Genomic DNA, 14,898 nt, shown 5'->3' on the forward strand with positions numbered 1-14,898 from the left:
CAGGTTTTTAGTCCTATATCCCAGTATTTTCTAACTTAGTAAATGGTGCCATAATTTGGGCTCACAGCTCCAAACTTTAGTCATTCTCCAAGTCTTTAACACTCCACAACCTATGTATCAATAAATCTGTTACATCTACCTTCAAACTACTGATATATCCTGAATCTGACCACATCTCCTCTCCTGCACTGATACCTAGTAGTCCAAGCCACTATCACCTTCCTTTGTTTCAACTTCTACCTCTCAGATGAAATCAGAATCTCTAAGGGTGGAACCCAAGGATCAGCTAGTTTAAAGCTCCTCAGAAGACTCCAATGTGCAGCTGGACTTGGTCTCCTCTCTAGCCAACAGGCAGATGATTTGTGGGTAGAAGTTATTACTCTTTGGGAAAGGAAAACAGGAGTCTTAGAGAGGTTATGTGACTTGCCCAAGGTCACACAGCTTGGAAGACCCAAAAGTCAGATATCACTCCAGGCCTATTGGGAGCCCCAAGTGCCTTATTTCATTTTCTCTCTGGTCACCTATTTACAGGGCAGTAGCTTACAATACTGAGGAAAGTGGGACATCACTAAGTAAGTTTTGGTCTCAAGTTTTGTTACTATGTCACACAACAAATGTATTCTACTCTTTAAGTGGCTACTATATCAAACTGTCTGGTACCAAACAGACTAAAGACACATGAAATATAAACAGTAAAGATGGTGATTCTATTCGCTTGTGTCAATAAAATTAAAAAAAAAAGACAATTCTGGTTGAATAAATGGAAAAATGTCTGACACCTTATAAAGAAAACTACCAATTCAGACTGAAGACCTTGGTACATATTCAGACCTAGTTAAAATTAAAATACAGAAGAGTAGTTCACTCACCAACCGTAAGGATAAATTCCACAGAGAAAGTCACCTAATAACATCAAGGGGGATTCAGCTGGATACCTGGGGAAATTAAGAGGGCCTTCTGCCTTCTTTCTAATTATATTCACTTGGAAGTCAACAAAAGGCCAACTCATGATTCTTTCATTGAACTTTAAATAAAAATACACGAATAAGCCGCCATCTGGGGTTAAACTAAGCCAGTGATTTGGAACTCCACCCGCTTCCCCCAATCAAATTCTAGCTTTTTAAAAAAGATTTCCATCTGTATAGTACAAGTAACATTAGCACCTAAAAAAAGTAAAATCTAAATGCAGAAATGATAATGATAGAAGAGAATATAAAAAAAAAATCCCACAAAAATTGGACACAATACACTTGATCTAAGGCCTTGTGAGGCTTGTTTTCTACTCCTCAAAGTTTGAAATAATCATCACATCTTGAAGCTAGACCCCAGCACCCATCCATGAGACCACAGGGAAACCATTCTGGCTAAATTAAGAGTTTCAAAATGAGCTTCAGCTCAGCAGTCAGGGAAGGCAGGTAATTTGGGGCTGGTGTAAGTTTTTGTTTTCTGTACATTAACCTGTAAAAGACCTATTAACATTGTGGTGAGATGAATTAATAATTGTAAACTAAAGAAAATAAACCCCTTGAAAAAAGTAGCCACCAAGTTTTTAAGGTATTTCTTCCAGGTGCAAATTACTATACATAGGTAGGCTACAAATATAGGATGAATAAAGAGATTAACAACAAAATACTAAACACACTACAACAGCATACTAAAAGTAAGTCAGTTAGCAAAAACTAGAAATGACACTGCAGAGAGACTCGTATTCATCAAGCTCCCAGAGTAGATATAGCACCAGCTAAAAATAAACTGAATGTGTTTACTCTTCATTTGGTTGTACTGAATTGAATATTTAATTCAGAATTTTAAAGAAAGTCTTCAAAAGTAAATAACTGAATATCATGATATGAATTTTATCATTTCTAAGAGGGTTAATTTAGAGAAGTGTAATTAGACCCCTTAAGTAACTGGGCAACAGATGAAGAAATTACCAAAAAAAAAAAAAAAAAAATCCATATACTCTTGGTTTCTTGGCTGGCAATCTACATGACTTTACACAATCTATTCCTCCTTCTCTCTGCAATCAAGGAAATTCAAGGATCCACACCAGTGTTTTTCAACGCTGCTGCACATCAGAATTGCCTGGAAGATATAATATCAATACTTGGTCTACATGCCCAGTGGACCAGCTGACTAATTCCCTTAGTCTGGGATGGGTCCAGGCATCAGTACTACTTACACAATCTCCATCTGATTCACTGTGTAGCCAGGATTGAACACCACTGATGGACACATGACTGTAAAACTGTCCACATTACACAAGCTTCCCGCTCCCCGACCACACTGGACACACTCTGCATTAAAGATGGCAGAGTGATTCTTCCTCATGTGATTTCTCTAACCCTTACTCACAACTGTGGAGAAAAAAAGTCACCAAGGTTGAGTGAGTCCACCTGAGAACATTCATCATGGCCATCCTGGCATCAACAGTGGACTGAATCCAACTTAAGCTTAAGGTATAAAACAGCACATCAAAAGTGGGTGAAATCTATAGCGAGCCATCTGTTTCATTTCTTTGGTCAGGGATAGGACATGGCCTGAGTTTAAAAATAAAAGTAGAGTGAGACAGACTAGAAGGGGACTGGAAAGGGTCAACTAGTCACAGCCATTAGGATGACATGATGGCGGAGAGCAAGGGATCCAGGAAAAATGGTCATGGACACCAGGTGCACTCAGAACAGAAGAACTCTAACATGGGGCAATGAGTGTGGCCTGAGGAGCTGGCCAAGGGCAACAGCGGGGAAAGTGAAAGCAAATCATATTCAGAGCCCTTGGCAGCCAAGTTTGGCACCAGAACTCCTCGCAAGTACAGAGCCCTGGAGTCCAAGGGACCAGGGTCTCCTCTCTCAGAGCAAGGCAGAGCCTCCAGTTCTGGAGCTCTAACTTGCCGTGACAAGCACTCAGGGTCGAGGAAAGGGTGACAGGGTGGTTCAAGCCACATCCTTAAAGTGCTAAGTCATAGCTCCTTAAACGTCTCCTATTGCTAAGGTTTTCAGGGCTGGGGCAGGGCTAAATCTACATGGGGGTGAGGGAGGGACAAGGGGAAAAGATGGGCCGCTGATGCTAGGAGTAGATTTCTTCTGCACCAAGTTGGCTTTAAGACCAGAGTTAGCCACAGGGACCTAAAACAATCATAGAAGCTCAACTATTCTAAACTGGTGTCAGAAGAAGCCATCTCTCTGATTCACCCCTGCAAACCAGTTTGTTTGCTTCACTCATGAAGGTCAGTCTTATATTCTAATGAGGTCTGGCCTACTAAAGTTGTTTCCTGGTCCAGAGCCTAGATCTGCTTTGGCCTTCTTAGCAATAGTCTCCGCCTAAACTGTCACCTGACTAACTCAGTCCCATGAAGTACAACCCGAAATGGATCAAGATAAGTCATCTTCAAAGATGGCTGAGCAAAACAACAAAGAGGCTCAATTCAAAACAGCCACTTCCCTTTGCCCAGTTAATTCAATGTGTAAATGACCCATGAAGCCAAGTTCTTCAGTCCCCTTAGATTAACAAAATTGATGGCAATGATGTATATAAAAGCATACTATTCAAAGTTACTATCCTATGTACACACATTTCATGTTAACATTTAAATGAAAACTAATAGGAAGATAGGGCAGAATGGTTTCATCAAATCTATTTTAAAAGAATTGTTTTTCATGGGACCAAAAAGAACAGGCTTCAAAAGATGTCACGATGAACTTACATAGAACCTCTAACTTGCCACAAGGGCTGTGTCAAAAGCAGTATTATCTAAGCACTAACACATTTTGTGAGGTTTTATGAGGACACGTAAGAAGGCCTTCTGTTGGAAGGAAGGAAGTTAAAGGCTTAAATATCTACTTAAGAGAGAAGTATATCTACACATGTACTTCTAAAAAGCTTACTTAGAGGCATTATTTCTGTTATAAAATGTTATATTTTAAAATACTCTAGTAAACCCTCACATGTAAGCCCAATCTACAGGTGTGCTGTCCAGTGAGCAGCCACTAGCCACATGTAGCAACTGAGCATGTGAAATGGGACTAGTGTAAACTGATACGTACTTTACATATAAAATCTACAGATTTAGGAAACAGTACAAAAAATTAGAAAGCAAACTATTTCATGATTAATTTTTATATCAGTAACATGACAAAATAATATTTTGGATATATTAAGTTAAAGAAAATATATTATGAAAACTAATTACACCTATTTATTTTTATAGTATAGCTACTAAAATATTCAAAAGTACATATGTGTCTAGCTATTGGGGCTCACATTTTATTTCTCTCAGTGCTGATCTAAGATATGAATGCCAATTTGATATGAGTAGATTTTATGGAACAATTAGTTAAATCCCAGCTGGTCTAAATTCTGACCTCTAACCCTAGCAAAAAGGATAAAAAAGAGCAATATTTTGGCTATTACATAGGGCTACATGAAACCTTAGAAGCAGTAAGTTGGAACCCAAGTCCACAAAACTTCAGCAGATAAAAATGAACAAATCTTGATGAAAACAATAGTGTAACCAAAATATATCTCGTCAGGTCTATTAATTAAAAACCTTCTTTAAAAATACTTTGCTTTATGATATATAATTTTATTTTTTTTAATTTATTTATTATTTTTTGGGGGGTACACCAAGTTCAATCATCTGTTTTTATACACATATCCCCATATTCCCTCCCTCCCTCAACTCCCCCCCCACCCTCCCTCGAGTCCCCCCCACCCTCTATGATATATAATTTTAAAACCTACAGAGATGCAAATTAACTGAAAAACTATTTAAAATGAAAGAATTCAGACTGATGGTCAGTTTCAAAATTAATGGCTTCCACCTCACATGTGCTAACAGTCGCAAGCAAGAATATACAATTTTAGAAAGGACCCCATTCACAATATCTTCATAAAATATAAATCACCTGGGAACAAATCATTAAAATGGACATGATTTACTGAAGAAAACTATCCCCAGCACATAAGAGAAAAAGCAATAAATGGAGAAAAAAACTAAGCTTAAATAACTCAGTATACAAAAGATGTCAATTCTCTCAACGTAAATTTATAAAATTAATGCAATACCAATAAATATCCCAATACATTAACTTTATTCAATGATGCACTCATTGGTTTAAATGGAAAAATAAACATGGAAATAGCCTCCCAAAATTAGAGGAAGGAGCAGTGATAGGACAGTCACAAAGACAATTTTTATTAATTGCAATAAAGGAATTTGAAACTATGAGCCAAAACAGACCAAAATAGAGAGGAAAGGGAGAGAAGAGGGGAGGAAGAGACTGACTCCAGACATGATTCAACTATATATGTAAATTTAGCATATAAAAGAAATACCTCAAACCAGTGTGGGAAGAATAGACTATAAAATATATGGTTATCATGTCAGGTAGATAATAAATTTAGAAAAAATAAAATTAGACCCCTACTTCACATCTCATAACAAGATAAATCCCACAGGAATGACACATGTAACTGTTTAAAGTGAAACTTAAAAGTACTAGAGGAAGAATATAAGTGAAAAATTATCATTATCTTGACACGAGAAATATGATGTTAAACCAGAAAATTTAAGAAAGAAACTGAAAGATTATGCTTTATAAAAATTAACTGAGTACATGAGAAAATACCAAAAAAAGTTAAAAGATAAACTATGAACAGAGAAAACAGTTAATGTCTTTAATATATGATAAGCTCTTAAAATTCAATACAAGACAATCTTCATAAAGGAACTTACAATGAATAAACTATTCAGAAAAACTATTCAGAAATAATTATTAAACTAATCAAAATGCATTCAACCTTATAAGTACAGCAATATAAACTTAAAGAGTCTTTTAAAAAATTTTTTTGCATCGTATATTCATAAGGATAAATAAGACTGCAGTGCTGGAGTAGGGGTAAAGGTGAGGCTGTAAACTTGAATAATCTTTCTGGCATTTTTTTTGCCATCATTATATAAAAAAAGGTACATACTTTTGTCCCAGAAAACCTTTTTCTCAAAGATTTTTACAAAGAAATAATCAGAAAAGTGCACAAAGATGTATAAAGATGCTTATTCAAGAGTGTTTTTCAAACAAAAATCAAAAAACAAAAAAACAAACAACAAAAAAAACAACTGGAAATGCCCTAAGTGCCCACCCACAGGGGATTCTTTAGTAAATTACAATAACAGTACAAACTTCCAGTTGTAAGATAATTAAGTTCTGAAGATGTAATGCACAACATGGTGACTATAGTTAACAAGACTGTATTGTATATTTGAAGGTGCTAAGAGAGTAGATTTTAGAAGTTCTTATCACTAGGAAAAAGGTCTGTAACTATGTGAGGTGATGAGCAATAATCTTATTGCGGTAATCATTTTGCAATATTGTATATACAAATATCAAATCATGTTGTACACCTTCACCTAATATGGATTATGTATCAATTATATTGCAGTAAAACTAGAAAAAATAAAATTAAAAATCCCTTCCTTTATGGAGTTTACATAAACTATATATGATAGGCAAGGATGTCCATGAAATACTAAGTGGGAAAAAAAGATTAAAATTAATGTAGAGTCTGATCTCATTTTTCTTAACAAATAAATTTATTTCTCCTCTCCTTGGAAAATAGTTGGAATGGATTAAATGTTAACATATTTATATTAAATGGTTATATTTGGATGGCATAGTTTGGGGGGATTTTCACTGTCCTCTTGACACCTTTTTGCCATGTGAGTTTTCTTCAACAAGCAGGTATTACTTCTACAATCAAAAGAACAAATTTAAGCTCTTCTATTAAAAACAAATTTCAGGGTTACCTGTTCATCTGACAAATATGGAGGGCAACTATATGGCAGGCAAAGCAGTAAGTGCAGAGAATACAGCAGTGAACAGATCACACACACAAAAAATTGCTCCCTTTTTGGCGCTGAGATTCCAGTAGGAAGATATCAAGTAGGTCTGATTATAAGCCATCTGTAGGTCATAAAATTCATTTAAGTCACCAATATCTGAGCTCCTGCTATGCCCCAGGCAATGTCCTTAGCATATCAGTAAACAAAACAGACAAAAATCTCTGCCTTTAAGGAGCTTACTACCCAGAGGATAAGAGCATTGAAAGATGTGGGTTCCAGTGAGGAGTAAAGAATGAAACTGTGGCCTTTACTTACATTCTAATGAAACTATGTGAATACAGAGACCCAGGCAGCAAATATTTCACAAAACTTCAAAAGTACACTCTGACCTATGCAAACTTTCCTATGGCTGTAAGGTAGGCACATGATTCAGTGCTCACTGTTTTTGAAATGATATAATGAAAAAAAAAGAATGATGCACTATAGACTAGGAAACCTAAAATAATTTAGTCCTGTCACACTCAACATCTCCAGGATTACACTAAGCAAAATGACATGTATTGGGAATTCTCAAATATTGATCACATGAAGCATCACTGTGCTCACACACCCTCTCTGCGAAAGAGTGTCATGTCAGTTATAAATCTTTTAACTCATTTCCATGGTTATTTTGGGGCATCCCTCATTCACTACACCTTTTTGTCCCACTATCCAATTAGCTGGCACACAGCAGGTGCATAATGCTTGCTTGTTATAGGAAAAAAGGATCTTAGCCATCTTTTACTGGGACAAATGAAACAGCCTCCTAAATGTTTCCTTTTAACAATCCTTACAGAAATTACCTCCATGCTCCTTTTGCTATCTTTTAAGTAAAGAAAATGTAGTATTGTTTGTAATTACAAACATTTTAAAGGTGCCATTTACACAGACCAGTCTAGGAAAACAGTCCCTAGGACAACTCCTAAATTTATCACTTAGTACACGTTTAACATAATCAAATGTATGTCTTACATTTTAGCATCATAATATTCCACAGAAGAACATGCAAACCATTGGATAGGTGTGTTTTTGTGTATGTGTGCATTTCCTTAGTTTCGAATAATGGTCATTATTTTGTAAATTATGAGCTCTAGAACGCCGCTTTATTCAAGCAAGAGCCTTTGACAATCTGATGGTGACTGTGCCCGTCAGTTGCCTAACCAATTACCATTTTTCCTTCTTCTTTTAGTAATAAAACACTGAGTAATGTGCCAGCTAGAAAATGCCATTTCCCAGCTTCCCTTGCAGAAAGGAGCCAATGAAAAATAAGAATTAATTTTTGTGTGGTACTTCAGGGAAAACCCTTTGGTCTCATACCCTTCCTTTTTCCTCCTATCTGGGACTCCTACACAATGGCTGGAACCCAGCAACCAGGTTATGACTTTATGGAAGTTATAAACTCAGGATGATGAAGCTGAAAGACATAAGGAGATCATGTCCCTTATGACTTTATGTAGTGGACATAGCTGACCTGGACTGCCTTCATGTTAGTTTTATAAGACTGAGAAAAACTATTTTGTGTCAATCACTGTTATTTCAGTCCCTGTTTCTAGGATTCCTAATGCTGTATTCAGAGACTTATTTGATTTCGCTGGAGTAGAAGTGAAGAGACCTGTAATTCTTAGCCTTCTGCTTTAACCAGTCTTTCTTTCTGGCAAATTTATCTAATATCAGGGTTTCAACTATTATCTCTGAACCTGGGATTCCCATTTGAATTTCCCCACCTCTAACCTCCAAATTTTGAAGTATCCTCAAAACATGTCCATTCTGGATGTCTCCCAGTCGCTTCAAAATTTGAATTTATATCTTCTCTTACTGTATTGACCCTCCTTCTCAATTTCCTTATCTTTTAATAGATTTTCCCAATCAATCAGGTTCAAGAGTGTAAAGCAGAATTCCTTAAAACGTGTTTCACCTGTACTAGAATACTTTGCGCAGCTCATTAAGAATGCAGTCCCACAGCAGATCTACTCAACAGAATCTTCATGAGGCAGCCCAAGAAACTGCAGTTATAATGAGATACCCAGGATCTTGTAAACATTAAAATTTGAAATTACTGCTTGAGAATCTCCTGTGGTATATTCACTATATCACTGTGTCCTATGATGTGACCTTTGCCACCTCATTTCCTACTGTTCTCCCTCTCCCTGTTCCTTCAACACTCCTGCCTTGGGGCCTCTGCCTGGAACATTCTTTCCCCAGATTCCCACCAGGCTTCCTTCACCTCCTCCATATCAACTTTTCAATGAAGGCTAGCCTAATCAACATATTTAAAATTGCAATTCATCCACTAACCTTATGCATCTTATCTTTCCTTTATTTTCCCCTTAGCACTTACCACAGGACAAAGTCTATAATTTGCTATTTTTTGTGTTTGCTTTGTCTCTTGTCTCACTAGAATGTTAGCAGCTCCAGGGCGGGTCTTTTTCTACTCTGTTCACTGATGAATCGCAAGTACCTGGAACAGTACTTGTGGGAGTTCAACAGATATCTGTTGAACAGTTGATGATTTACTGAGAAATATCTCTAATTCCTCCCTTTCCCACCTCACTGCTCCACTCCAATACTAATCCTGGCCTTTGTCATTTTTAGACTTTTTTTTTTTTTTAAACAATAGAGTCTATTTACAGTGTCGTTTCCTCCAAACCTTCCAACATACTTCCAGGCTTATCTTTCTAAGACACTGCTTTGGGGTGTCACGCCCCTATAATGATTTGGCTCCTAACTGGCCCTGTTAGAGGTATTATACATTGGCCTCATGCTTGAATGAGAATTGAATTTGATGAACTCTAAGATCCTTTTCAAATGTTTGATTCAAAATTCAAATGACTCATCTTGGCATTTAAAATGCTCTGTAATCTAGAGGTATTTACTTATCCAAATTTACATCCTATTCCTTCCAAGTTTCCCTCTGCTCCTGGCTGGTTTCTTTAAAAACTCTCAAGTAAGCCACGGTCATGTTCACCACTGTTTCAGCTGGTTACAGTCTACCCTCAATACCCTCCTGACTTCTGAAATAGATGGCGTTATCTTAGAACCTTGGTACTCAGGCTCTGACCTGCAGGCCAGCATTACCCAGCATCACCCATGAGCTTGTCAGAAAGCATCTCCAGCCCTACCCATTTAGAAGCTGTATCTAACAAGATCCCCCAGGTGATTTGTGTGCATCTTAAAGTTTGAGAAGCATTGCATGAGCACTCATTTCAAATTATTTCTCAATGAAATGTTTGCTCGGCAGGCCTCATGTTCTTATGTCTGATCTCCCACAGCTCTTTGCTACCTATAGCAGGCACGTTGTTTAATTAATAACATCCCCTTAGTCTATTTCTTTCTTATTTCACAGAAGTTCTTTCTCCTCAATTTGGTTGTAGACAGCTTGCGCACACAACAGCCATGCATCTGGCCAATCTGGATGCAGGGAACAGAAACCCATTCAAGTCACTTCACGCGAAAAAAGAGCCTGTTTTAAGGCTACTTGGGAACTGGGACTAGAAGAGTCAGGAGGGCAGTGCTCCAGGGACTGGCCACCCTCTCTCAGCATCTATGTCTCTCTGCCTCATTCTCTCCATCCATTTCATTTTCTCTCCTATCCTTCTCTCTTCGTGCACTTTCTGCTTCCTCATACCAGCACAACTTATTACAGCCAGCCATTCTTTCCTCTACCAGCCTATTCTCCTCTGCCCCTTTCTGCTTCAACCTTCACTCTAAGTCTCTACTAAGCTTAACTCTTCGCATGGGAGAGATGATCAGCACAAAGCATCTTTCTGAGCCAAAACACAGGTTACCAGTGTTTGAGCCACCTATGGCTTGCCTGCTCTTGGGTCAGGAGCCTGCCCAAAACAGACTATTCCTTAGGAAAGAAAAGTGTGGGCAGAGCAGGCAATGAGCCACATTGCCAGCCCATGAGGTCACTACTGATGTTGTCCTCACCACAGTTCACTGTTTTCTCAAAGCTCTTAATTCAAATGTGTCAACTGAACTAGCTACTTGACCTTTGACAAGTACCTCAACCACTCAGGCCACAGTTTCCTCAACTATCAGATGGGACCATCTTCACCAACCTCCAGGAGTGTTGTAAGGTCCTATGAAGTATTCTTTGTAAAAATGCTTTGAAAAATATACATGCCAATAAAAAACAACACTGTAGTCTCTCAGTACTTAATAAATTCCTCTCAGATGGCATAGGTTTTACACTGTTTTCTGATCCTTTCTCTTTTCCATTTCCCACAATACAGAATCCATCAACTGCTCTTATTTGAAAGAACGATCCCAAATATTACCACTGTATTTCCATTACCTATATGGCTCACTCAAATGATGATTAAGACAATTCATTCACTACTATCAAAAAGACAACAAATAACAAGTGTTAGTGAGGATGTAGAGAAAAGGGAACCCTCATGCATTGTTGGTGGAAGTGTAAATTGGTGCAGCTACTATGGAAAACAGTATGGAGGTTCCTCAAAAAATTAAAAACACAACTATCCTATGACCCAGCAATTTCACTCCTGGGTACTTATCCAAAGAAAACAAAAACACTAATTTGAAAAGATATATGTATCCCTATGTTCATCACAGCATTATTTATAACAGCCAAGATATGCAAGCAACCTAAGTGCCATCAACAGATGAATGAATAAAGAGGATGCAGAGAGTGTGTGTGTGTGTGTGTGTGTGTGTGTATGTATAATGGAATATTACTAAGCCATAAAAAAGAAAAAAATCTTGCCATTTGCAACAACATGGATGGACCTAGAGAGTATTATGCTAAGTGAAATAAGTTAGAAAAAGACAAACGCAGAATGATTTCACCTATATGTGGAATCTATAAAACAAGTGAACAAACATAACCAAACAGAAACAGCATCATAAATACACAGAACAAACAGGTGACTGCCAGTGGGAACTGGGGTGGGAGGGGAGAGAACTAGGTAAGGAAGATTAAAAGGTACCAACTTTCAGTTTTGAAATATATGAGTCATGGGTATGAAATGTACAGTGTGGGGAATTTAGTCAATAATTATGCAATACCTTTGTGTGGTGCAAATGGTAATTAGACATTGTGGAGATCATTTTGAAATGTACAGAAATATCGAATCACTATGTTGTATAACAGAAATTAACATACTATTGTAGGTCAATTATACTTCAAAAACAAATGAACTTGCAGAAAAAGAGATCAGATGGTGGTTATCAGAGGTGGGATGTGGGGGGAAGGGAAATCAGAGGAAGCCAGTCAAAAGGTACAAACTTCCAGTTATAAGATAAATAAGTACTAGGGATGTAATATACAACATGATAAATATAATTATGTTTATATATGAAAGTTGTATGTTATACATGAAATTTGTTAAGAGTAAATTCCAAGAGTTCTCATCACAAGGAAAAAATTTTTTTCTATTTCTTTAATTCTGTATCTATATGAGCTGATGAATGTTCACTAAATTTACTGTAGTAATCATTTCATGATGTATGTAAATCAAATCATTATGCTGTACAACTTATACAGTGCCATATGGCAAATATAGCTCAATAAAATGAAGAAATAAGAAGAAAATTCATTTCACTCAGAAGTGTAAAAAAGGAATGTACACATTTTTTACTGTGTACATTTAAAGACAGCACTATCATTTATTCAATGTGCATCTAAAAGATGAGCTGCATATTTTTTCATTATATTACAGATGACAATAAGAATGTACTAAATTCCTAAGTAGGACACAGGTTACTTTTGACTCTTGTGTGGCCTCCTCCCCGGAGCAGTTTCACTGAGTATCTCCTAAGTTCTGTAAATCAGAAAATCATACTTATTAGAGCCCAGAGCCCCCATTTTTAACATGGGAACTCTGAGGAGGAAAAATAATAAAATGGCCTGTCTCAAACCCCTACAATCCAATTTTCCTAACTTCTATATCTTTTTTCTTAAAATCCCTTTACCACTTGTCAAACACTAAAGGGGGAAGGGGATTGTGGGGGGGTGGATGGACATCAGTGATGACAGCCAAGTTCTCAAAAACATGTCATGAGAACATGAGCCACCGTTTGGAGGATTCAAGTATGGGTTTAGGGGAGAGAAGAATAAAACAAAGCTCAAGATATGTACAGTTTTGGCTTTGCCATGAACAAAAGGAAAAAAATATTTACCAACTGACTGCCCCATGCTAGGCAGGATGCTGAGGGCTCCTCAGAGAAGGAGAGTCCAGGCCCTCCAAAAGCTTACTTCCCTCTACCCTCGAGCATCTGTTGCTCATTGCTGACAAGCGGAGCCATACAACAGCTGGCCCCGGGTGGAGCAAAGAAAACAGCTTCTTCCACCTTGCTAAAAAGTCAGCTCAGCTGGCCAAAGTGCAAGGATCAGGTAAAGGGAAAAACAGAAACAAAACCTCAGACGGGAGCTGGGTGCGACTCTGCTGCAGGAGGCAGAACTGCAGAGACTGTAACGCACAGCACCCGCTGGGCGCCCCAAGCCCAATTAAAGCTCCTCCTGCTCGGAGAGGCGAGGGGCTGTGGATCCAAGGATCCTGCAACCTGGGAAAGGCAAATTCAAGTTCTTGGGGAGCCGTGATACGGGGGCTGCAAAAAGGTGGGCGGCTGGTTGGGGACGTGCTCCCTAGAATGGAGAAGCAGAGTGGAGACAGAGGTTTGTGCGCTAGAGGTGGGCAGGGAGAGAGCGCAGAGACCCGACAGTCACGCTGCGGTGGAAAGCGTGCCTCGAGGATCCCACCCAGGACACCAATTTCGGGGCTCTTGCATCTGCGAAGGGGTCTGCGAGGGCACTGCAGGCGGCGCAGGGAGAAGGGTTCGCCAGGGACCAGGCGCGACAGCCAGACATTGCTGGGGGAAGAGGTGGGATGGGGCATCTCATCCCCTGCACACACACGGGGCATCTCTTCCCCGACACACACACACACACACACACACACACACACACACACACACACACACACACACACACACACACTCTCACACTCATATTCTCTCTCTCTCTCCCTCTCTCTCTCTCTCACACACACACACACACACACTCATATTCTCTCTCTCTCTCTCCCTCTCTCTCTCTCTCTCTCACACACACACACACACACACACACACACAAACACACACACCGCCCGACCCCCAGTTAGCCCCGAGCAGCCCCCGCGCGCGCTCCCCACCCAGCCCCGCGCTGCGGCGGCCACTCACCTTCGGCTCGGGAGCGGATCTCCGACACGGTCCTCCGCATGGTGGGCATCGCGGCGGCCGCCGCAGGTGGGCACCTGTCGCGGCGCGGGCGGGGGAGCTGGCTTCCCCGCGCCGAGCGCTCAGCAGCCGTGCGGGCCCCGCCGCCCACCCAGAGCAGTGCCGCCGCCGGGCGAGGCCCTCGCACACCCGCAGGAGGAGGAAGCGGCAATGAAGGTGGCGCCGACCGCAGAGCTGAGCGAGCTGCGCCCGCAGCCGCGGAGGGGGCGGCTCGGCGAGGGGCGGAGCTCGGGCGCCTGCGCCGGGGGAGGGGTCCGCGGGGCGCGCGCTCACTCGCCCGAGGAGCGGCGAGGCGGGGAAGGCGGGAGAGGGGCGGGGAGAGACGCGGGAGAGCCCCCCTGCGCCGCGCCCCGCCCTGCTTTGGACCGTACCACACCTGGGGACGGGGGGAGAGGGCAGCTGCCGGCCTCCTCCACCCCAGGCACCCTCGCTCCGCTCTGTGGATTCGGCTCTCCTTCTCCTTTCTCAGTGTTCTTCTGATTGTTCCAGGTCTTGGCCAGAGAGGGAGGGGTCCTCTTGCAGTTCCTGCATCCTTGCAATGCCTCTCCCGCTACCCTCCGGTTTTAATAACAATGGAGTCGCCCGTGGTCGGGAAAGTCGGGTTGGGTCTGAGCGCGCAGGAGAGGGGCGACAGGAGTCGCGGTGTCAAGGGCTGAGTTCTAGCCCCAGCAGGTGGAAGGAGCTGCGTGTTCGCCCCCGCGCGTGGAATTCTAGCCGCCCTGCACCGCCAGGAGCCCTCGCGGCCCGAGTTGCACTTGCCCCCTCGTCTGGTCCACGAGCA

The 14,898-nt window shown here is 40.6% G+C and overlaps 1 protein-coding gene across 4 annotated transcripts in view; it reads right to left on the reverse strand.

Annotated features, from left to right (window-relative positions):
• ATP8A1 (ATPase phospholipid transporting 8A1) overlaps positions 1–14,324 on the reverse strand; it is a 220,683-nt gene extending 206,359 nt beyond the window's left edge. For 2 of the 4 annotated variants that reach the window (XM_057729004.1, XM_057729006.1), the window contains exon 1: positions 14,061–14,324. In XM_057729004.1, the coding sequence (XP_057584987.1) occupies positions 14,061–14,109 (49 nt within the window). In that variant the 5' untranslated portion in view covers positions 14,110–14,324. Of the gene's footprint in view, positions 1–12,606; positions 12,664–14,060 lie in introns of all 4 variants that reach the window. The other 2 variants (XM_057729005.1, XM_057729003.1) reach the window with 2 other exon arrangements.
• Between the last annotated feature and the right edge of the window lie 574 nt (positions 14,325–14,898).

The sequence above is a fragment of the Hippopotamus amphibius genome, chromosome 3 (genome assembly GCF_030028045.1).
Source record: "Hippopotamus amphibius kiboko isolate mHipAmp2 chromosome 3, mHipAmp2.hap2, whole genome shotgun sequence".
Taxonomy (NCBI): domain Eukaryota; kingdom Metazoa; phylum Chordata; class Mammalia; order Artiodactyla; family Hippopotamidae; genus Hippopotamus; species Hippopotamus amphibius.